Genomic DNA, 25,394 nt, shown 5'->3' on the forward strand with positions numbered 1-25,394 from the left:
CTGAAGTCCTCCAAAAGTTAAACATAGTTGTTATATGACCCAGCGTTTCCACTTCTAGGTATATATCCAAGAGAATTGAAAACATATGTTCATACAAAAACTCGTATACAAATGTTCATAGCAGCATTATTCATAACAACCAAAAAGTGAGAACAACCAAAGTGTCTCTCATCTGATGAATATATAAACAAAATATGGTGTATCTGACAAGGGGGTTGTTCAGCCATAAAAAAGGAATGGAATACTAATACATGCCACAGCATGAATGAACCTTGAAAACATGTGGAGTGAAGGAATCCAGACATGAAAGGATTCAGATCACATATAATTCCGTTATACGAAATGTCCAGAATAGGCAAATCCATACAGACAGAAAGTAGATTAGTGATTGCTAGGGGTTGAGGAGAAGGGGGAATGGGGAGTGATTGTTTATGAATAAGGAGTTTCTTTTGGGTTGATAAGTATTGTGGGATTAGTCATGGTGGTTGTATGACCTGTGGACCTGTGAATATATTAAGAGCCCTGTTAAAAAAATTAAAGTACTTACAATTTTTTTTTTTTTTTGCGCCATATAGGTAGTTACAAAAGACTTAGCATGACCTCCAGGAATGGAGCTCCTTGGGCTCTCTCTAAGTATGGTATGGGCTGAGGGGTCTCCTTTATCCAGTATCTTCCTTGGTAACTTCTAGGAAAAAATTGGGTATGTAAACCAAATTCTATTGTGTTTATTTTAGTATTTATAACCCAGCGGAAGAAAAGTTAAAGTGACTTGATAACATTTGAAAAATCATCTTATAAAAAACATTCGAGACTATTAGTATAACATATGCCCAGGAACAAACCCAAATAACTCATGCAAAAAGAGATTAGTTTGGCACAACTCACTAGAAAAAGACCTTGAATGTAATTAATGAGTATTCACACCAGACTATCTGCTGTTGTAGTAAAAACACTGTGGGGTGCTCGATGATGTTAAAAGCGGAGAATATTTCTGTTATAATCTGTGGTGGAAGGACGTTTTTATCTTCAGGGCTATAAGTACTGGAGAGCTTCCTAAGAAAGGTGGTAGACTTACTTAAAAAGGAGATCTTTAGGATGAGCAGAAATATTCATGCAACTGAAATGGTTTGCAGGTTATGCAAAGAGTCCTAAGAGCTAAAAGACTGGGCAGTCTCTGACTTAAATATACAGCTGCTTAGTCTCTTTTTCTATTATATTTTAATATTTGGAAGTACTTAGAAATTAAAACTTCTCTAAATCAGATTTTCCATTGCCAATTCCAGTTGTTTTCCTGTCAAGATGGACTTTGCTTTTAAAGAGGTTATTTATGTTTTAAAGTCATCTAAAATTTTAGTTTACTTTCACTTAAATTTACTTTAATTTCATTTAAATTTTAAATTTAATTTCATTTCAGTTTTTCATTTAAATTTTAAATTTCAGGAAAGACACATGTCCTCTTTTACATGCTACCTTTTTAAAGTTTTAAAAGCCGATACAAATCAGACTCTTAAAAGAATTGGCAGTTTTTCCTCTGATGTGCTGAAATATGGCAGAGAGATGGATTGCTGGCCTTTCAGACACACGTTACCAAAGTTCGGACAAGCTCACTACTTTCAGTGTTAAGCAAAGCCTTGCTGCTTGACTAAGCAGCCACCATGGTGCAGGAAGAAGGTACGCAGCCCCCACTGGGCCCCTCTGGAGAGAAGAAAATATAATCGTGCTTGCACCGGGACCACCTTAGCCCTGGATCCTGTGGTCTCTGTTGACTTCTGTCAGTCCTTGCAACAGAGCAGGCAGCTCAGCAACCGCCCAGCAGTCGGTCACAGGCTACCTGGAATTCCTGCCCCCCCCCCCCATTTAAAGATAGAGCAGGCAGCCAGGTGTCAGGCCTGAGAGGGGGAGGCAAAGATACCATTGTTCTCACACCAGCAGCCTTGCTACCTGAGCCCCCGCATCCCAGCTCTGGCCTGACTGTAGCCCACAGTCCCAGGTGGTGAAGAGCATGGACCCTTTGGCCACGAGACCTTCTCTTTGTACTTCTAGTGACACTGTGGTTGGATGTGCTAGCATGAGCCCCCAGGCTTTGTTCCCAGTGACATCAAGAAGCCTAACAAGGCATGGAAGCATTTCAGGGTTTGATGGTTATGTCTCCCCCTTGAAAAAGTAAGTCCCTGTGTTTGGAGTGAGGATTGTGTATGGTTGCAGACTGGTACAGCGAAGAGTAACGTTACCCATAAAACCATGCACTTCCTGGTTGTTTTCACTGTGGGAATGCAGTGCTTCTGCAAAAGCTCAGAGATGACAATGTTTTTTCTTTGGCAAAACAAATCTGAAGGTTAGGAGGCAGGCAGTGTTTGGCCGGGATTGTTCTGCTTACCCCGGCCACTTCAAGGAGGTAGACAAGAACACTACTAAAAGGCTCTGGATGCCCAGTGCCAGTCTGAGTCATCACAGAGAGAGTCTGCGGTATAGCTCAGAGCACCCACCATGGGATAGAAGGTGATGTGGGGGAGAAAGACCAAATTCATCCTCCATCTGTTGGCCCTTCACAAAAGAGGAGAGAAACCCTGGACCAGCTATTGGATAAACACAAATGTATATGCAATCAGCAGAGATGAGGAAATCAGAGCCAGATTGCTCTGCATGGGATGAATTGTTATCGGGAGATTGTCAGGGGAGGAGCAGTTTGAAAATGCAGGTAAAGAAGAATCTGGTCCTGAGAACCACCCAAGCCTCATTTTAGGATATGAGTGTGAAGGGAGAAAAGAAAGAGCAGAGGGAGAAATTGCTTGTGCTGGCAACTCCAGGTGTCTGCGTTGCCCTCACCGACAATTACTGATTGATGGGAGCCCCACTGGGGCCAAGCTCTGCCCATGGACTGAGAGTGCACTTGAGGGGAAGAAGAATTCCGTAGGCGCACGTTCTGCAGCCTTGACAGCCTTCCCTGTGTGGAGACCACCTTTGGTTGGGTCAGGTGCAAATGAATGTCTTTGGGATTGGCCCCACAACAAACCAGTGGGTACAAAGTGGAAGTGGGACCAGCCAGGAGCTAGATCCTCCAAGAAGCTGATGAAAACTAACAAAGAAACAATTTAGCATTTAAAATACTAGGTGGGGGGAAAAAAAGACTGCTTTAAAGAAGAAATTGTGGTAAAACTCCATGCTTTTTGCCTTATGAAATCAAATTCCTGATTGGTCTGTTCGGTCACCTACACCACTCTGTGTGTGGGAATAAGGAACCTTGAGCCAGTTTCCAGCTGTATGTCAGTGTGGATGTTAGCACTATAGATGGCTAAAAGAATATCACCTATTCTTCAGTAATTTCTGGCAAAGTTCTTGTTGGCTTAAATGCCTAGATGGCAAAGCCGCAGCATTCCTTGGTACAAACTGATGCTCGAGAAGACATTCCAGTGAATGTGGGTGAAGGACCAGGGTTTTGCTGAGCCAACGCCCTCAAGAATCTATATTCCATTGAAGAGCAGGGTATTACTCGCTGTAGAGAGGGTTATATGTGCAGTCTTACCATGGCCACTGTGCCTCAGTTGGGGGTGGTGAGCGCCGGTGGTATGTTTTATCCAGGAGTTGTCTGATCACATCCCAGTCTAGGAAGGTAGGTGAACATGAACGTTCTCTTTGCCTCTTGATCGCTTACACACAGTGGAAGATCACTGGGAAATGGTAGACATAGACTGATTATAAACACTTCCAGGAAGCTTATCCAGCAATATTAAAAACAACAGTGGAGGAAACCTAGAGTGAAGGGTTATGTAATCTAAATTCTCCAATGGGCAGCCTTTCGTGCCAGAGAAGGAGGTTTCAATCCCAAGCGTCCCAGATTTCATAATAAATAAACAAAGTAATCCAAGGATATTTCTGGGTGTTGAGACCAAGTTCAAGATATTGAGGAATAGATCCTGTATGGTTCCAGAATATTCTGTGATCAAACTGTGATAATGGTGGGGGAAAATACCACGAATGAATTTACAGGTTGCCTGGAAAGTACAAAATAGTGTTTTAGGAGGAGAAAAATCTGTGTTTGAAGAGATGTTCCTACTCAGACTTTGGATTTCTCTGCCAGAAACGGAGGGCTTTGATTTTATTTCTGAATAAGAAAATAGTTTCTAGGAAATAATCATTGTTAAAGTTGAATTGATGGTTTTGATTCAACAGAAATGAGATTGTACAAAAATATTGCTAAGGAGATATTCCAAAGGGAATTGAAATAGAATTGGTATTTACTCAGGTTAGTCCCCTTAAAAGAGGGGTCCTCTTAGCATTGAAAATTACTGCCTTGTGTTGAGTCTGTCTTCCCCACTTTGAGGTAAAGAGCTCCTTACCTCCCTTACATTTTATGACCTTTAAAGAGTTTGTGTTGTAATTTTCTACCGTTTTAGTTCTGCATGATTTTTTGATATTTACTTAGTATTAGCCCCTTTTAAATTGAAATGTATCTTTACTGAAACCCAGTTGCCCAACTTCTGTGTTCCCGTACAGAGGAAGTACAAGTTCACACACGGCTGTGAATGGGAGGGAAACCTTTCTTCCCTAAGAGGTAATTGCAATATGATTATATTTGAGTACTTCTTCTGACAGGAAAGCAGTAAACCACAAAATGTGTATGTATGCCGTATGTATATGCATATATACACATACATGTTCAATCACATATAAAAATATGTGTTATTTAAAGAGTTATTTCTTTGCAGCCACCTACATTATCCATCTCACAAGTATCCGTTAAAAAAAAAAAACGCGTAGCCCTAACAGCGCTTCCCCCATTTGCGCTTCCAAGGTCCCAGCTTTTTAACTAAATGAAAACTTTAAACAGGCCGTGGTTGCTCTTGTGAAAAACCTCATAGTTATTTCAAAACCCCTATATCCTAGGAACAGACATAGAAAGCTTTGGGGAAGCAAAGAATCTGGACAGCAGGTGGGAGGGCGGTGGTCATGGGGTTCCCTATGGTAGATGGCCCCTGGGCTGCTTGCGTGGGATCGAGGGCTCGCTGCTAACGATGCCTGGAGCCTCACGCACCAGGCAGCTGTGCTGTGTTTGTGTTTTTGTTTTTAATTTTTTAAAAGATTTTATTTATTTGGCAGAGAGACACACAGTGAGAGAGGGAACACAAGCAGGGGGAGTGAGAGAGGGAGAAGCAGGCTTCCCGCGGAGCAGGGCGCCCAAGGCGGGGCTTGATTCCAGGACCCTGGGATCATGACCTGAGCCGAAGGCAGACGCTTAACGACTGAGTCACCCAGGCGCCCCTGTGCTGTTTGTTTTAATGAAGCCCACTTACCGGCTACAGGTGCATCTCATGCTGGCCACTGCCTGCCTCCGACGCCGCAGAAAGCGGAGCTCTTCCTCCCACGCGTTCAGTGTCCGTGCCCCGAAGAGCCGCTGAAGGAGGCTCTGCTTGGCTTTGGAGGGCTCCCGAATAACACTCCCCAAACAAAATCTTTTGATGTTTTTTTCCCCTTTATTCGTCATTCAGAAATATTTTGCCACCTTTGGTAATTCAGTTAGGTAGATGCTATCTGGTCCAAAGGTCTTTTTCTTTGTGTTTGTAACTCTAGATATTTAACAAAAACAAAGCACGATTTAAGTGTGCTTTAGTTTGTTTTTACAGGGAGAGAGGGAGGCACGTATATTTTGTTACTATTTTCCTGTCCTGTTTAACTTTTCTCCATGACATTTTTTTCATCCCAGAATAAATAATAAAAATGTAGATCTTATTTACATGTAATTCTTTCTTCCCTCCTCCTCCTCACCATGGCTTCCTTGTGGGCATAGAGGACTTTGCTACCCCATTGACTTGGAACTTGGCTCTGTGACTTGCTCTTAGTAATGGAGTGTGGGTGGAATGACAGTGTACCATTTCAGAGCTTAGAGTTGTAGGGTTCCACTCTTCCTTGTACCGTGAAAACCCTATGGATCTGGTCTGCTGACATGCCAGTTCCTTTGACTTCTGTTTTTCTTAGATTACCTTAGCAGGGCAGAAGAGGGACTTTTTAAGACAATCTGGACAGTTGTTGGTCTCAGAGCAGATGATACTGTTTTAATCAGCTAGGATACATACAGGTAAAAATGCTGCTCTGGGTGACCTCACCCTCTTGCCACAGTGGACTAGAAGATGGGTAGGCACTTGACCCAAGAAAACCAACCTGAGTTAGCCAGCTGCTGTAAGGTGGCCCGACAGAAGAGCATTCCCTAAGAGGGATGACACTGATGAAGTAAGATTGACCAGAATTTTTCAAGGAATTTGTAAGTTAGAGGTGAACAGTAAGCGACTGGAACAGAAGTAGAATACAAAGTAGAAGCATAAACAGCCAGGAGAAGCTTTGTGTCATGTTAATGTTGGGTCCGAGAATGAAGTCTAACGGCATTTTCTGAAAAGCATTTTCTGGATATAGGGCAACATATAATGGGTTGCTGAAAGTACTATGAATTCTTAATGTATTCCCACTTACTGAAGTATATTCTAGTCTCCATTAGGTCTGGCCTATGTGGCAGGCTGTTCTGGGTTGTCTTGAGACTTGCATCTCCCATGTTGCTGAGCACAGCTCTATTGCACAATCCCATCACTTGAGAGTGTGTGCAACACACGCCCCCCCATTGTATTGTAGGTAGAGACCCCAGCTAGCACACATTCTGTTTGAACCCTTCCCTTTGATAGCTGCATGTCTTGATGTCTCAGAGCACCAAAGACTGTCTTTCAGAGAAGGATAACCCAGCTGCTTTACTCTTCTTCACTCCCTTAGTCCGTCTATATTCTCTTATTCCTGCGAAAGCTTGGGGTATTGGGAGATGCACAGACAGGTGAGTGGGGTCAGCTACATATGTTCTCCAAGACCACTGAGCACTCAGAATTGTTCTGCCTGGCCTGGGGTTTCATAGGGCCTGTGGTTTTACCAAATTTATATCTCAGTACCCATTTGGATTTTTAATAGAAATGTTTTCAGCTCTCGAATTCTTGCTCACATGGAATGGAGAATGTCCAACTTCAGTTCATTAGTGAGTATAGACAGGAACCTTTCCAATAAGACCCCGAAATCCCGTCATGCCTCCTAGTCATCTTTTTCTGGTATGGGTTTTCAGGCATCCACAGTGGGGTGTGTGTGCAAATACCTGTCAGGCATGTTCTGCCATGTCTTGAACATGGAAATAGAGCAAAATTAGATACCTCTTTTTTTTTTTAAGTTTTAAAAAGACTCTTAGTGGAGAAAGTGATTCATAATGTTTCTTGTCAGAGATCCCAGTTTCCAAAACACACCTTAATATACCTCAAGAACATATAATATATATATTTAAAAACCTGCTGAAGGTATTGGAAATTATATTCTTGTCTCTGAACATCAGGTAATTAGGAAATTTGGACATAAGCTCATTTGTTCCCACCAGTGGCACTATGCAGATTCCATCTTCCTCTTTTTCCTCATCTATTTGGCTTAGTATATGTCAGCCACTGTACTAAGAGCCTGACGTGCATTAAGTCAATGTGTTACATTATAATATTAGTACATTGACTGTTTAAAATTTACCCTACATGTATATTCATGTAAGTTTATTAGGAGACAAAACTATGATGAGTTAAAAATTGCCAAAAGCAATCTTACTCATTGGGAAGAGTTTCGCTTTACCTGATAACGGTGCCAGATGGTAGCTACACTTGTGATGAGCACAGCATAATGTCTCTAGTGGTTGGATCTCTGTCCTACACCTGAAGTGAATGTAACACTGTTTCAAGAATACTTCAGTAGTAACGATGGAAAAAAAAGAGTACAACTCTAGCTCTTTATGTGTTATTTTTAAGTGAATGCAAAGCCAAATTTGACGACATTAAAAAAAAAGTCTGTCAGCTTTATTATTATATGTAGGGCTTTAATGACAGTATCACTTAAAAATGACCTAAACTTAGAGTTTCTGGTAAGAATTGTTTAACTTAATTATTCAAATTAGGCAAAATAAGCTATTCTAATCAATGGGTGTCTGTTATTCATTGAAATCCATTTTGATACCTTTCAAACCAAGTCAAGCAATCAGATCTTATCTGGAAATTATGTAGCAATCAAAGTCCACAGTGGAACTTTATTCTAGAGTCTTAAATAATAATTATGATAAAACAAACATCTTGAGATGAAATTTTCCATATTTAGCAGCTCTTGTGGGTTTTGCTGTATGATATATCATGGGGTAAATGTCACCACTAGTTTGAGCTTTCCCTCACAGTTGCTCCACCAAGAGCTGACCACGTGTAATGATAGCCTCTTGGGTTTGCATAGTGTTTAACAGGTTATGAATCACATCCATACAGATTATTTCATGTGGCCCCTGCCACGGTCTCACTAGGCAGATGGGTCAGGTAGCATTATTCCGTGTGTCTCTTTGTCCCCACTCTAGTTTGCAAGATCCTGCAGGGTGGAGCCTGTGACTCGCTTCACTGTCTTCTATTCCATCGAAACTCTGAATATTGGTTTCTCTGTCAAATACACATCTTAGCACTTATTCCCATAGGTCTGTCGTAAGAATGAAATGAGGTAAGGGATATGAAACGTAACATACTGCCAAACACATATTATGTGCTCAATCTGTTTGTTTCCCTCCCTTGCTCCAGCCTTCCCAGGTGCTGGTTATCCTGTAGTTTTTATAGTAAATGCTCATTGGAAGTGTAGGAGAGGCATTGGGTAGTGAGGAAAGAGTGAAGGCTTGTGCTGAAATCCCAGCTCTACCGTTTCCTAACAAAATGACCTTGGTCAGGTTTCTGATGAACATCTCTGTAGTTTCCTAGTCTGCAAAGGGGTGAGTATTATTTAAATGACTGTGGTGTGCATGTGAGCTCCATAGCTTAGTTAGGGACTCAGTACATGTTTCATGAGCCCATCAGTTATGCAGACAGTGCTGTGTACATATAGAAAGGTCCATAAATTCAGCTTCTGTGTCCTCAGAATCTAGGGAAGAAGAAGAGCAGTGAAGTGTGCGTCTGTGTGTTTATACTTTAACGTGTAACAAATTAACCCAAACCTTAGTGGTTTAAAGCAACAAACATTATCTTAGACTTTCTGTGCCTCAGAAATTCAGAAATACCTTAGCTGATTGGTTTTGGCTCCGATTCTGTCATGAAGTTGCTGTCAGGGTATCAGCAGGGGCTGCAGACATCTGAAGGCTTGCCTGGGGCTGGAAGATTCACTCTCAGGGTGGCTCACTCACATGGCATTTGGCAGGAGACTTTGGTTCTCTGCCATGTGGGCCACTCTATGGGCCCCTTAAGTATTCTCATGACATGGAGCTGGCTTCCCCCCTCCAGAATGAGTGACTGGAGAGAGAGAGCCCAAGACAGAAACTGCCTTTTGTGATCTAGTCTCTGAAGCTGAAACCATCACTTCTGTTTATTCTGTTCTTAAGACATGAGTTGCTAAGACCAGCTCGTATTTAGATTTAGAATTAGATTTCAAAAGAATTTGTGGATGGATTTTAAAACCATCACAGTGTTCAACAGGAGAGGCACTATCTTGATGAGAGAGGAAGTTGAGAATGAGTAACCCAAAAAGAATTAACTGAAAGCTGGAAAATTTACAGTGTGTGATTACACATCAGTAATTCATTTTTTTTATTGGCGACTAATCATTTTTCAATTTTATTTATCACATGATAAAAGCTAGATAGAATATGACTTTGAGAAAAAGGATATTTAGGCTGAAATCTTTTCTAATGCTGAGTTCTCTTGAATTTGGCAGTAATCCCTTGGAGAGAGTAGTTGGGGCCATTTGATGGAGTCATTTAAAAACAGCCAGAGAGAAGTTTGTGCTGTGGGGGAAGGGAACAAAAAGTGAATGACAGAATCTGTATTCTGCAAGCTTAGATACCTCTGATGCTATAATTCTCAATTCAGAGAGTTAAAAATGCCAGTTTTATTCTATATAACCAATTGCTCCAACAGAATTTTTTCTTTCAACTGAGTCCACCAAACTTGAGTTGTTTTGGCGGTTACAAAAATGTTCATACCTTCACCTTTCTTAAGGCTTCTTAAAATAAAATGCATTCATATTATAGTATTTTTTTGCTCTGGATTTTTATTGCCTCTGTGACTGAATTGGAATTCCTGAGAGGCACAGGAAGTATCTGCTTCTGGTCAGGCCAGCTCATTCCCAACAGGACACCGGAAGTTTTGGGTCTCCAGAGTCTCTGCCCTATGTTTTGAGTTTTTTCTTCTTTCAGGCGGAATTTAAATCTTGTAAAGTGTGATAGATCATTTTCTTCTTTGTGTCTGCCTGTAGTGTAGGAGGGAAGTTTCCATGCCCCCGTACGAAGGCAATGGAACCCTGATCGCTTTCAGCTCCTTTCAAGTTTTGTGCCTTCCGGTTATTAGTTTGAGTAAAAGTTGCTGCTTTGCCCTTTGCAGTAGACAGTGGAGTGCCTGTGTATTCCTCGCCTGAGTTCATACTACCTTTGATTCACTTCTCTTCCTTTCCTACCCCTGCATTCTTTCCCATGGCACTCCGCTCCCACCATGTTATCTTTTCTTGCTCCCAAAGAAGGAAAACCACCAGGTGGGACATTTGTTACAAATAGAGCAGGAGGATAAGAATACAGACTGTTTTTTTGGGCTTGCTTGAGGCCAAAGGAAGATTGGTAAAGTAGGAAAATATATGTAAATAGACTTACGTGCTAAAAGCTAGGGGAAAATGGAGAGATGCACTGTCTAATCTGGCATGCCTAGGTTGCTGAAAACTGTGTAGGGAGAGATTAAGTGGGTTGGTTCAAGAGGATGAGGGGTGGAGAAAAAGGAGGAAAGGTTTTCCAGGGGGAGAAAACTACATGTGAAGTAAGTAGGCCATGTGAGTGAGGACCGTGGGGCAGTTTGGTTCGGCTAGTGCCCAGGCTCTCTGTGGAATGCTGCAGGATGTGAGGCTAGATTTGGTCTAGATGGGAAAGGATCTCAACTTTCTTTTAAGGAGTTTGATGTTGTCAGAAATGTTTGTCAAAAATATTTGTCATAACTGGTACGTAAATTATATGGAATCCTAATTCTCAAAGCATATGGTAGATACAATCTGGGACCTGCAGGAGAAGTGGCCCCCACTTAATCAAGCCTGTGATAAGTCATGAAACTTGTTCTTTGGTAAACAAACAGCCCAGTAGATAATCTGTCTTTTGAGTCAGACTTGCTTCCCCACATACAAACAAACAGATGTTATTTATGGAAATGATGAGTGATAGACTGATAACAAATGCCTCCATTTACTTCTCTTTGGAAAAACAACAAATGTGGGGATAAGTAAAACCTAATTCTGTTCCAAAATTAAGGCACAGAAAATTCGAATCATGTGAAGCGTATCTAACCCATGCTTTCTGTAAGGAGACTGTACAAGCTAGCCAGAATGTATGAGGACTAGAGCTAGAAGACATGTAAGTGTTCACTGCTCCACACCTTGTTCTCTGGGTTCAGGGACATCAGTGAAGTCCTCTCTTCTCAGCTGTAGGAAGACTGTCCTCCCATGGCTGTGTGTGAGATCTCTAGCTGTGCTGCTGCAAAGTCCAGTGTGGATTTTTTAAGGGAGGTAGAGATTTTCACATGAAAAAATGCATCTTTTAAATGGTATTTCTCCCTTGGGAGACGGAGTAGCATCTTGAAAGTTGATGCCAAAAAAACAAAACAAAACAACTCCCTGGACAAACTCACTCAAACCTCCCCAAGTATGGTTCCCATAATTGTCAGGATTCTAAATCCAGGTGGTAGATTACATTCTCAATTCAGAATTGAGAACATGGGTACAGTGAGTCCCCCCCCTTCTTCTTTGCTCCTTTTATGTTATGAAATTTTTATGTTAAATCCTGTCTCCTTGGGGATGTGTTTCTCTCTCTCTTTTTTTCTTTAAAATTTACTTATTTGAGAGAGAGAGTGTAAGAGTGTGTGTGGAGAGAGGGGCAGAGGGAGAGAATCTTCAATCTCCCTGCTGAGTGTGGAGCCCGATGTGGGGCTCAGTCTCATGACCCATGAGATCATGACCTGAGCTGAAACCAAGAGTCGGACACTGAACCAACTGAGCCACCCAGGAATCCTGGGGAATGGCCACAGCATTTCAAATGCCACCATCCCTTCTGGATAGATGGGCAATGGTAGGTTCCCTGGTATTCAAGATTAGGAGCAGAGATTTCCAGATATATTTTAGACAGGAGAGTTTTTAAAGTCATGTCAAAGGAACCCCTATGAAACAGCCTGGTACAGTTCAGGATGCCAGGACTGAGGTGCCTTAGAGTGTGGTCACCTCTTTCCCTGGACTGCAGTCCAGAGCCTGTCCTGAACTTCCCTGGGTGTTCTTTATGCATTAGCTGAGATATGCCTAGACGGTTGAATCCCCTCAGGGGATGTTAAAGGAATTACTTTACAAAAAAAGGTCAGAATAGGAAAATGTCAAAAAGCCATCGGTTGTTTTGCTGGTTTTCCACTTTTTGTACTGACTGTATTTCTTTCCCCAAACACTGGGCCAGATCCTGCTAGATGAGCAACTTGTTGGGGAAAAGTTAGTCTTCTGACTGTAAAATATATTACACCTTCAAACATATTTGATTTTGTTCCAGAGATAAAAATAGAATCTTTTAAAAAATATTTTTAGAGAAAAGAACTTAATGGTTGGTATTTAAAGAGTAGAAATCCCAAGGAGGAAAAAGGAAGGATGAAAACAAAGCCCATGGTCTCAGGGTGTGTTGCATGGAGTCCAGTTGGCAGGGCAAGATTGAAGACTGAGAAAATGTGACAGGGGCTAGGTGACAATCTGAGATTTTATGTCTTGAGTCAAGGTAAAACAAAGACTGAACGAAATAGGATATTAGACCTGACTCCTGAAATCTGTAGAAATTTGGGACAAAATCTGTTGTCTTTGTTGGTGAATCTCTGGCTAGTCTCTTGGCCAGTCTCTCTGAGCTGGGAACCAACATGTATTTCATAAGATTTTATTTGTTTGTTTGTTTGTTTGTTTGTTTGTTTGTGAGAGAGTGTGTGTGCGCAGGTGCGTGAGCAGGGGAGGGACTGACAGGGAGGGAGAGGAAGAGCTTCTCAAGCAGACTCGGTGCTGAGCCCTGACATGGGGCTTGTTCTCATGGGCATCCCCCAACATGGTTGGGTTATTGGGTGGGTTTTATGGCCCAGTGGCAATTCATTTCTGGCTCACAGAATCTCGGTAGTAGTGTTTTCAGTTTCCTAGTTCTTTGCCTGACAAAGGGGATGGATACTTAGTGAATAAAAATGAGTTTAAAAACTCCTTACACATCACTGTAACTCTTATTTACAAAATTAAAGGAGGTTTCTATCATGTGTCAGTTTGATTTCTGCATAATATGTTGTGAAACTTTGGGAGCAAATAATTGTTTTTCTTTTGAAAAAGTGTTTGAGAAATTTCTATTTCCTGTTTATTCAGTTATTCTCTCATTGGCATGTTCAAATGAAAATTTTCACTTTTTTATGTCATTGGCCATTTTTGGGTAATGTTTTAATGATTTTGGGAAAACTGTGTTTTGTAATGATTGCAGGGTTTCCTGAATAACAACTGTGTTTTCGCTTGATTTGAAACTTTTATGGCTAAAACATTTCTCTTTGACAAATACAGCATATGGCAAGTATGTTTTAGGGCTAAACGTTTAATAGGAGTATTCTATACTATTTTAACACTACTGGCAATTAACCCACAGTTAAATATTATTTATTTAATTTCTTTCAGTTTAGTTTGTTCATTCAGTTACTGTTCTTGAGCACTTACTATGAAAAACATGTTGGGCATATAATAGTGACCAGATATATTCCTGCTATCATGGAGTTTGTGTTCTCAGGATGATAATCAAACACAAATATATAAAGTATGTGTACAATAAATAGGAAATGTAGGGCAAGGTATGGGGGATAGGTAATGTGTGGGGCTGTTGGCAGTTTTATGTCAGGTTGTTAGGAAAGGCCTCCTGATGATCTGACATTCTGGAGAAATCTTGAAGGAAGTGGGGGAGGAAGCTGCATATAGAAGAGGAAGAGTGTTCTAGGTGGAGGTGCAAGGGCCTGGGACAGAAGCATGCCCAGTTTAGCAAGGAAGCCAGAGTGAATGGGTTGAGGAGGGTTGTGGGAGATGAGGTCAGAGGTTGCAGCCGTGGACGCCCCCTTTGGCCATTGTGAGACCTTTGGCTTGTGTTCTGATTGAGAGGGGAAGCCACTGAAAGGAATGCTATGATCTCACGGACATAAATTAGAAAAGATACCCTGAGCGCTGTGAGGAGAATAAATTGCAGGAGGGCAAAGGTGAAAGCAGGGAGTCTGGTTTAGGAGCCTGTTGAAATAAACCAGACCGAAGATGATGATGGATTGTACCAGAGTGTTTGTCACGGAAGTAGCGAGAAATTGTTACCTCTGGAAAGAGAGCTAACAGGATTTGCTGTTTTATTGAGTCTCAGATGGACAACCCCCCACCCCAGTCAAGAATAGGCTTGTCATTTTCTGAAATGGGGGAACACTTGAAGAGGAGCAAATTTGTATGTGGGTACAGGAAGGAATCAAAGCTTAATTCTGAATACATTTTGTTTGAGGTGTCTGTTAGGCTCTGGGGCCCTCCCCTGGATAGGGTCATGAAGAGCAGAGGCCCGCAAGGTAGGAGAGAACCATGAAAGAGTAGAGTGACCTAGGAGCCCAGTGGAGAAAGTGTATCATGAAGCAGTGTCCTTGTGTGTCAGAGAGGCTGAATGTTTGAGGAAGAAAGACCCAGAGAATTTGCCATTGAATTTTGTCAAATGTGTAGACTCTGGTGACCTTCATAAGGGCAGTTTTGGTGAAGTATGGACAGCAGCAGCTTAACTGCAGCAGTTTCTAGAAAGAATGGTTGGGGAGGTAGTGGAGACAGCTAGTAGAGCAGCTCTTTTGAGGAGTTCTCTGCAGAGAAATAGAGCATTACCTGCAGTAGAGAGGAATCGAGACAATAAGGAATGGTATTCTTGATATTTGGGCAAGAGTGCAACATGTTTGCATGCGAACACAGATGAGAAGAGAGCAAGTCTTTGAGTCTGTAAGAGAGGAAGGGATCCATTACTTTAGCCAGGGGAAATGGGGGGGTGCGGGGCTTGGCTTTAGCTAGAACCCCATCCTTGGTCAGAGGGAGGCAGGACAGCTGTGGATCCAGGTAAGTTGGCAGGCCTGGGTCTTTAGAGCTTTTATTTTCTTAGTGAATCAGGGAGTGAGGTCATACAAGAGAGTGCGTGACTAGGTTGCTGCTACATGTCTGCCCAAGTGGATATTTTGGGGATTGTATTCACACATAGTGTATAGTTGATACCTGGTTTTTGATGAGTGGTAGGCAATTCTGTAAGGAACTCAGAATGTGTCCAGAAACTGACTCTTACATTAAATGATTTAATGGACCCATAGAAAGGCAAAGAAGAGTTTATCTCCTTAAATGTATAAAAAGGAAAGGAAATCTTGTATATACCTGTGAGAGAGATAAGTGACATAGTTGCCTTGAGTGGATATTATTGGAGAATTGAATGGGAGAGGAAACTCACATGGTCTTTCCTTTAATGTGTATCAACTGTGTAGCATGTAGTTCTTCCTCTACTTCTTCATTTTGTTACATCTATCTGGGAAAAGAACCTCAAGAGATGGTCCTGGAATGTAACTCCTAGAGTCTTATCTGAGGAGGTGCTCACATGACAACTAGAAATCTGTTCCAGGACTGGAGCCACGCGGTGAAGTAATAGATCTCATACTAGTTTGTTTGCACGGCACGTTTCTCGAGGAACACGGTATTCTGTGGGAATTATTTTAATAGTCCACGAGGAGTTAAGCAAGCCTGGAGAGCAGAACAATGAACTCCTGTTATTCGAAGCATTATTTAATACTTTTCTGATTTGTCCTTCAAAGAATTCTTGGCCTTTGGGCAAGCAGTGGACTGCAGCAGGAGAATGAGCTATTTGCCCCGTTCCTCACATGTGACCTGTGTATTGAATGAGCTTCGAAGTCTCTTTTAAGCAGCCTCAGTTAATGGGTAGGGTGATGGCTTTTAACCACAGAGGAGGTGCTTCTCCTTCACCGAGGATATTGTCTGTGCTAGTTGGTCGCTCTTGTTTAAGTTGGTTGAATGCCGATGTGCTATCACAGCCTTCTGGATAAATGTGGAGGAGACTGTATTTGTGCATGACATCTGATGTGGGTCTTGAACTTGTGCTATTTATTTCTTTGGCTGCCTTCACTTTTGGTCCCATCCTGGGCTAATGACTGAAAGATGGTAGCTGGGCTCTTCTCTAGACTGAAGTCTATTTGTCAAGAACCATTTTCACATTTTTGGGTTTTTCTCCGTTGTTAATGATCGGGAAGCTGAAGTGAAAACTTTTCCTATTGGGAGGATATCGGCTTCACTTCCATCCCATTCACCATACGCTCTGAATGTCTGTGGTTTGTTTTAAAGCATGTGCCAGTGCCTCTTCTTGGAGGTTGAAATTCGCACAGGGTCTGGTAGACCCTGCAGACAGGATGTTGACTCTTGAGTGTCTTGACTGACGGACTGACTGGGAGGCCTGCTGGAGGTGCTACATGGCTCCAGGCAATCTATGTTTCTAGCCAAGGCCTCTAGTATATGTGCTGCCGAAGTGAGCACACTAGCCAAGGCCTCGAAAATGCAAGGTTTGAAAGCACTTGCTTCAGATTTCTGGGGCTGATTTACCCACGGGGATCTAAAAATTACATTTTTTTCGTCAGAGGGACCAAGCATGAAGGCTCTGCCAGCAGTTTTCCTGTTAACTCCTGACTGACCTGACTTTTGCTTTCCAGATTTGTACTTCTTTTTTTTTTCTTTTTTTAAGATTTTATTTATTTCTTTGAGAGAGAAAGTGAGTGAGAGAGAGCACAAGATGGGGGCAGAGGGAGAGGGAGGAGCAGACTCCCCGCGGAGCAGGGAGCCCGACACGGGGCTCAATCCCAGGACCCTGAGATCATGACCTGAGCCAATGGTAGAGGCTTAACCGACTGAGCCACCCAGGCGCTCCCCTCCAGATTTGTAATTCTTAATCAGCTATTAGCACTCCAGGGGTGGTCTTTGACCGCTGATTTCGCCATGGGCTTCAGTCTCCTCACCAGTGAAGGAAGGCCTTAGAGCAGAATGGTCTCCAGCATCCTGTGACTTCATGATCTCCATGGGGTTCGACTGTCTTCCTTGGGGTCACTTCATGTATTCTACCTTTATTAGGTACCTCCTGTATGCAGGCATGTGGGGTTCTTGAGTATTAGTTCACTCAAAGCATTTGAGGAAGATGCCTCTTACAGACCAAGGAGTCTCTGGAGGAAAGTTCACTGCCACTGTTGGTGAATTCCCACCAAACTCTTAACAGATGAGTGGTGTCTTGAGCTCGTCACATGTGAGGAATTTGAAACTCGGAGCACTTTATATTACTCTTGGGTACCTTGAAGGTTAAACTCTACATGATACCCTAGTAGATACATAGAAATGATTTTTACAAGGGGATGGGAGAGTGTATTTTCTAACCCATTTAATATTTACGGAGATCCTGTGAGAGCTACAAATGACCACCTAGTGTCAAAAGAAGTTGGGAGTTTTTCAATACTGATTGGGAGATGGATGTGGAAAAAAAAAGCTAATTGTAATGAAGAAGTCAATGCTTTGTGAAGACAAGAGGACCCGCTGAGATTATGTGTCTGCTTTAGAATTAGACTACTTTATAGCAGAATGTTAGTAAAACACAAAGGGAAATATGAAATAAGTGTGTCTTCTTCCAAGAAGATGTGAACATCATAAAAATCGGAATTAAGTCATATGAAACTGTCTCCGCCTTTTGAAAATACAAATGATTCCAGGCCAAAAAAAATTTTTTTGGCTAAGAAATAGAATAAGTTTTTAAAAACAATAGACCCGGAGAATCTCGAATGCCTATAAAGTGACTACTGTAGCTGAGAGGTGAAATGCGAATAATGATTAAGTGCTTGCTTTCTTTGGATGTCTCTCTTCGCCTAAGTGAGCATAATTTAGGTGACAGTCTGAGCATCTGCATGGCAGCTGCTGGTGCCATGAGTTAATGCCAGAGAAGACAAAATAGTTGGCACACCATTTCTAATTTCATTATTTTACCAAGAGCCAGAAAAAATAGAAGTTTATGTTCTTTTGAAGTGGGATGATGTTGTATCTCTCTTTTTTTAAATAGGCTCCACACACTTAGATACACAAAGTATTCTCAAGATATTTGTAAGCATAGTCTGACAATTTTGAGTGTGAGCTGGTTTGTGTGTGAGCGTGTGTGCTACTGTAAAAGAAAAAGAAGTTGAACTATATGAATTTTGCCTGATTGTGGAATTAACATCCTATTGTAGTTTTTTAAATTTCTGGGTACACTCAAAAATTTTAGATGTATAAGCATTCAAAGCAGTGGTTGGCAAACTGTTTCTTTAAATAAAGTTTTAGGGCACCTGGGTGGCTCAGTTGGTTAAGTGACTGCCTTCGGCTCAGGTCATGATCCTGGAGTCCCGGGATCGAGTCCTGCATCAGGCGCTCTGCTCAGCAGGGAGTCTGCTTCTCCCTCTGACCCTCTTCCCTCTCGTGCTCTCTATCTCTCATTCTCTCTCTCGAATAAGTAAATAAAATCTTAAAAATAAATAAATAAATAAAGTTTTATTGGAACACAGCCACAACCATTCATTTACATACTGTTTTTGACAGTCTGCTTTCCTGCTACCACAAGAGAGTTAAGTAGTTGCCAACAGAGTCCATCAGGTCTATAGCCTTAAAATATTTATTATTTGGCCCATTGTAGAAAAAGTTTCTAGATGCCATTTTGCAAGGTGCTGGAAGATCCGGTTGACCCCTAGGATATCTCCCCACTTCACGCTATGTGTCCTGATCTCTTGTGTTAGAACCACTGAATAAGAATGGGAAATCGTCTTGGAAAAACATTTGAAAAGAACAGAGGCTATTTCTCTTCTGGAAGAACTGTTTTCTTCTGTTAAGTGAGAGGGCCAACCCAAGCTGATCTCTTCAAGTTCCTGCTAACTTGAGTTTTCTTTGCTTACTTGGTAGTTCTCTTTGAGGAGTTGAAGGGCAATCATGTGGAAGAGGCATTGTTAGATTGTGAAACCATGGGGAGCAGAGTCAGGATTAATGGGTGCAACTGCCACACTTGAGCTCAAGGAGGAAGAGCACTTGCTAGGAATGGCTTATAACTAGAATGTGCTATCTTAGTGGATAATGAACAACCTGTCACTAGAGATGTTTAAATAATGTTGTGTCAGAGGACCTTTGAGACCCCAGTTCCAGCTTTGAAATTCTAATGTTGTTGTTGTTGTTGTTAAGGTTTTTTGTTTCCAAGCTCAGATCTGACCACAGTTATTTTGTTGAGGGCCTGTAGAGGCCTCTTGGGTGATTTCCTGAAAATATAATCTTGGTCAGACCGAGGCAGTATAAAGGGGCAGAATTGCTTCTGGTAGTCAGGGGATGGCCACAGAAAGGCTGACCCAGAGCTAGTCTCTCCTTGGCTTCTAAAGTAACACAGTGGTAATAGGAAGGGTACTACTTCCTGCCATCCTTAGTCTCAGAGATGGACCATCTGTCTCTCCAGTTGCTGCTACTGTCTTTGCTTTCTGCCTAGGCTCCTGGAAAGAGGAACAAGCTGGTTGGGGACATATCATAGACGTAGAAGTCAGACTAGAGTTTCTGTATTGCACTTTGTCATAGAGTCTAGATTGGGACTTGGCCATGAATGGCAGTTCTGGGTGAGCTCAGACATCCTCTGTGCAGCTCCGCTATTGCAGCACAAAAGCAGCCATAGTGAATATGTAAAGGAGGAAGTGTGGCTGTGTTCCAATAAAACTTTATTTATAAAAGCAGGCAGAGGGCCAGATTTGATCCCTGGGCTGCAGTTTGCTGACCCCTGATAGAGACATTGAAAGTTAGAACTAGCTCGAAAACATCAGCTGCAATTCTCTCATGTTTTGTAGAAAAGGTGAAATGACATGTGCAAAGTCACACCTCGGTTGAGCCAGGTTTATAAGCCAGAGTCTGACTGCGAGATCTGTGCCCATTTTGTGATCCTCTGCTGCCTCTGCTGTGCAGTCAGGTTATAGCATTTGGTTTTAAGGAGAGGGCCACGCGAATGCAGGAAATAACCTGCCTGAGGTGGCCTATGAAGAGGCGCAGCGAGGACTCCAGGATGGTCCTTGAACAGAGGCAGCCCTTGAGCCTCGTGACCTGGCCTCCCGTTTTCTTAGACGGACCCTGTTTACAGTAAAACAAAATACAGGTTGTATAAATTAATGTGGAGAAATAATGCCCCAGAGTTGTGAAAAAGAACTGGGCTCCCACAGCTGCATCACAGGATTTGATCACTTCAGCTGAGAGTGCCAGGAGATTTGAGACAGATGTTTTCAGACATGCCGCATGCCTAAAACATTTCCAGGGGTCGGACTGCAAATAGTGACTTAATAAGTGGAGAAACCGGGAAAGTATGCAAGTTGAGGACACAGGAGTTTATTCACCACGAGGTGCATGGCCAACCTCTTTGCATTACATCTGCCTGTCAGGGTTGGCTCTTTCATGTCGTGCCCTCCGTAGTGCTCTTTGTCTGCCCGTGAATAAAGTGCAGCATTGTGGTTAGTAATCCCACTCCAGTGACTCGACTTCAAATGTGGTTTTGGAGTGCATCCCAGAGTTCTGTTTGCTAAGCTTCCTACTCCTGTTTCAGAGACACCACTGGATACAGAGCAGCGCGCACTAAAGGCTTCCCTCTTTCCTTAAACCTGTCGGGTTGTGGGCTCTCTCGTCCCCCCTCTCCTCTCCTTTCTTTTTTTTCCTTTTTTTTAAAAAAACCTTCCAAGGCACGTTCATGGATACTAAGCTGATGTGTTTGTTGTTCTTTTTCTCCTTGCCTCCGCTCCTAGTGAGTAACCACACTGGCCGCATCAAGGTGGTCTTTACTCCGAGCATCTGTAAAGTGACCTGCACCAAGGGCAGCTGTCAGAACAGCTGTGAGAAGGGGAACACCACCACTCTCATTAGTGAGAATGGTCATGCTGCTGACACCCTGACGGCCACGAACTTCCGAGTGGGTGAGTTCCTCCACGGTCCCTAACCGTCCTTACTGCATAGAGTTGTATGAGAGCATAGCGTTTAGACATCCTCCTCTACTCACACTGCTCTCTGCTTGAATGGGTTTCTGTCTCTGAGTCCGAATATGCTGCTTCCGTGAGCTCTTTAACTTTCAGAATAATTGTTAACCTGCTTTTTGGCTTCTCAGAGCAATGGCAGCTAGACGGTTGCCCTTTAGTGCCTATCATTTATGCAGCCCATGGCGATGGGAGGTATCCATAGGACAGAAGGAAATCGCTTTTTAGATTAAGACCCTTGTGCACAACTTGCACTGATCAGCTTCAGATTTTTATCTGCCCGGTCATAAGGAGAATTTGCATTAGATCTGCCTCATGTTACAAAATGTGGATCATGGTGATGAAGTTAAAAATTTTACTGGATGAATAGTCATGTTCTAAAAAAATTTCTAAAAATTGTCGAAAACTGCATTTCAGTTGTAGAAAGGAATACGGACTTGAATCTTTTGCCACATTTCTGCTCTGTATCAAAAGGCAGAATTATAAATTGATATATGACAGGGATTTAGGGGAAAAAATGCTAGTGGCTTACTGTCAGCACTCCAAACCTTTTAATCTTTCATAACTATTTTAAATATGAACTGTGTGGCTTACTGAAAAGAAAGCTTTTTACTTTAAAATTTTTGTGTTGTTTTTACTTTTTCGTAAAGGGAGAAAGTATTGCGGTCCACTGAATGCTGTCACACTGTCACACAGCCATGTTGTCATGCAATACAGTATTTTTGTCACGGAAAAATGTCTTTTATTATTTTTTGACCAATTATGGTTTGCCATGTGTACTCAAATAATCACAGACACCCACATTACTTTATGAGTTACTCACAAGAATAACCCAAATGTCAGACAGATAATAACACTGGCTAGATCTGGTCTTTTTATGGAATATTGCTGTTTAGTCTTGAGTGTGTGTGTCTGGGGGGGTAGGAGAGAGAGTGTCTCTTTCAAACTGATGATCATCAAGACAAAATACAAGGGGACAGCCTGAGGTCCTTATTAGCTCTTTGATTATTCTGCTTTATTGTGACTCCTAGTCCTTCTGGGGTCAAAGCAGTATTCTAGATAGTCTGTACTTGGAAAAAACATGTGCCCGTAGATACTATTTAAAAGGGTATTGTGAATTTCCTGGCCACGATAAGGGTGTTTGGGCATATTTTAAAAAGAATTTAGCTGGTAGGTGCCAAGTGGCACATTACGCTTCGCAGGGCAGAGAGCCGAGCCTCATGGGAGGTGTGCTGAACCGCGGATCGGGAATCTAGATTCTGGTCCCGGTCCTGCCACTACCTAATCCACAGGGTGTGACACTTACTGTTTCTGGACCTCAGTTTGGTCTCATCCATAAAATAAATGGCTTAGGCTTAGTGACCTCTGAAATTCAGTCTGTCTTTAAAATCTTAGGACTTTTTATGAGTAACAAGTAATCCTATTTTCTGGAGGGTTGTAGACAATGAGGGGAAGAGAAAAGGCAGCTCCCAGGAGGTTGTTACGGGCTTAATGGCTTTTTCCCACTTTTACTTTTCTTGATTGCCTTCCTTGCTCGCATGTGTTTCCCAGCTCCATCAGCAGCGTCGGCCCCTCCTCCTCCTCCTTGCATTTTTCATAAATCTTTACAGTAGGAATGACAAAGTAATCGGATGGGTGGTAATTTTTTTGGCTTCCAGTGTATTCATTTTGAAACTAAATATTTGAAGGCTTTGAGAAACAGAGGAAGTCTACTTGTTAAAACATGCTGCACACTTTCCTGTCTGGCATTTAAGCAGATGTTTAGGAACAGGATACACGTAGCCTATTCACAATATAAAATGGAGCAAACTTATTTACACACAAAAAAATTTCAAAACCAGAACTCAACTCTGCCACAAAAGGATTGGCAGAGTAGTTTAAAAGAGAGAGACAGAGAGGGCTTGGTAATAAAGTTTCACATTGGCAGTCCTGGGAAATACTTCATTTATATTCTCAGCTATTTTCCTCTTCTCTTTATTTAAGTTCAAATATTGGATAATTTGTGGGAGAAGTTTTACTTTTTTTTTTTATTCGAAGAAGGGTAATTCTGTAGAACTCACAGATTATGATTCTTCAGAAATACAGAAAATTTTAGAAATTCATTTTTTAGAACTATATCTTTGTGGACTTAGCTTGTTTAATATAGCTTTATTATTTACAAAAAAGTGGCTTTCTAGCTTAGTGGTTTTTCTATTTATACTTGCTTATGGTATATTAAATCTTTTGGCAAATCAGATATGTATATGGAAAATAGAACAGCTTGGGGCAAATTCAAAATTCATCGTGACTTGTTAGCTACTCTCTTTGGCCTCTGGTATGTCAGATGTGGGGGCTAGCAAACTTCTGTAAAGGGCCAGATAGTAAATACTTGAGACTTTGCAATACAAACTGTACAGTGTCCAACTGCTCAGCTCTGCAGTGGCTTTGCAAGCAGCCATAGATGATATATACCAGCCTGGGTGTGGCCCCGTACAAAACCTTCGGTGGGCCAGGTTTGAGCTGAGTGGCACAGTTTGCTGACTGTGCTCCAAGGAGTCAAAATAATACTGGGAAAACCATATGGACTTCAAAGTCAAGGCAGCTTAACTAAATAATCCATTTTGATAATTAGAACACAGAAATAATTTTGAACATTTCCATGGTGATTTATAGGTTGGTTTTTGGTGTTGTTGTTTTTTTTTTTTTTTTTTGAAGGAAGTGGGACACATAATATTGTTAACATTTTTTTGATAAGGAAACTTAGGTGGTGGTATAAGGGAGCTTGACTTAGTTACACAGCAAGTCTGTTAGCTGGGACTAGAACTTAGATCTCTTTAGGTCATCTGTTTACTTAATTTCCTGGCGTCTGACCACAATGTATAGGAGGGACACAGGTGAAGGACCTTGTGGAGTTCGGTTTTGTGGGAAGGACGGGTGGTCTGATAGAGAATGGACAGCTCAGAGACCAGCAGCCCTGGGTTGGAGTCCTGGCGTCATCATGGCCATTGGGCATGTTCTGGTTTTAGATCCTGTTGGGTTCAGGTCACTGGCCACACAAAACAGGTAATAATGGGTATACAGAGGGTGGTTCTGTAGCAGACACAGGGGTGATACTCATTTCTTCCTTTTTTTGTGTTCCTTCTGTGGTTGTCTTTCTGGTCTATGGTGATGGTGAGTCTGGGCTGTTTAGATGTGAGAGGCAGGTGTATTTTTCATGACGATTAAGCACATAGTCTCTGTTCTTGAGTATTCAGTTGGGGAAATCTTTTTTTTTTTAAGATTTTATTTTTAAGTAATCTCCACACTTAACATGGGGCTCAAACTCACAACCCTAAGATCAACGCCTTGACTCAGCTAGGCAAGCACCCCCAGTTGGAGAAATCTAAGGTATGACTTCCACTGACTGTGAGGTCTGAATGAGGATGATATCCAAAGGAAGTACTCTTGAGATTCTAGAATAAATTCATTTTTATGAACATGATATGATGTAACGGAATATTTACCTTAAGTGGCATTTCCTTTAAAGCAGATTTCTAATGATAATAACTTTTTTTGTGACATTCTGAACTTTGCCTCTTTGCTCTCCCCACCTTTGCCTTTTTAAAAAAGGGGAACAAATTCCCAGTTGAGTGGGCCAGCAGGTTAACCATTGTTGTTTTAATGGATTCTTTCCACTCGTAGGGATATAATGAAGATGACCTCCTGGTATTTTTAAAGTTGTTTATAGAGTCGTAAGTCCCCCTAATAAGGAGAACACAGGAATTCATGTTGTCACAACTAGAATATTTGAAATAAAATAACACTATCCATGGCATAGCCTATTTGTAGAACCAGTGAAAAGCAATCATGATGGCTAAAATAATACATTTGGTTTATATGATGCTGCTTTCTCTGAAGAGTTATAGGGGACTTAGTTTCCATGAGCATCCCATATGTTACTTCATTTGATGCTTACTTCCTCTGAGAGAGGTAAATTATAGTATTCATGTTCTGTGGGTGTGAATACCAAGGCCCTTGTGGTTTGATTAAAGGTGACTCTCACTTAGGTTTTTCTGTCCCAGATACCTCCTGCTCTCCATGTTGCCAAGTGAGTATGTATAAAACACCGTATTAGATTTTCCAAGACAAATCATAAAGCTGTCTGCTGAGAGCTTTTGCTTTGGGGGAAACGAGGAGTATGTGTAAATAAATCTAAATCAAGGTAGAAGATGTTTCGCAGGAGCCGGGAGAAGGAGATACCACGTCCAGCTGAGGGAGGGATGCTTCGGGAGACGAGGAATGGCATGTGCCTTT

General features: G+C 41.8%; 1 protein-coding gene across 12 annotated transcripts in view; it reads left to right on the forward strand.

Moving 5' to 3' along the window:
• LTBP1 (latent transforming growth factor beta binding protein 1) overlaps positions 1-25,394 on the forward strand; it is a 387,020-nt gene that overhangs the window by 139,218 nt on the left and 222,408 nt on the right. For 6 of the 12 annotated variants that reach the window (XM_073897251.1, XM_073897253.1, XM_073897250.1 and 3 more), the window contains exon 5: positions 20,898-21,065. The exons of 1 other annotated variant lie outside the window; for it this stretch is intronic. In XM_073897251.1, the coding sequence (XP_073753352.1) occupies positions 20,898-21,065 (168 nt within the window). Of the gene's footprint in view, positions 1-20,497; positions 20,610-20,675; positions 21,066-25,394 lie in introns of those variants that run through there. 5 more of the 12 variants (XM_073897254.1, XM_073897255.1, XM_073897256.1 and 2 more) reach the window with 5 other exon arrangements.

Source organism: Callorhinus ursinus, unplaced genomic scaffold (assembly GCF_003265705.2).
Source record: "Callorhinus ursinus isolate GAN/ISIS: 27379988/994484 unplaced genomic scaffold, GSC_fseal_2.0 scaffold10, whole genome shotgun sequence".
In the NCBI taxonomy this organism is placed as follows: domain Eukaryota; kingdom Metazoa; phylum Chordata; class Mammalia; order Carnivora; family Otariidae; genus Callorhinus; species Callorhinus ursinus.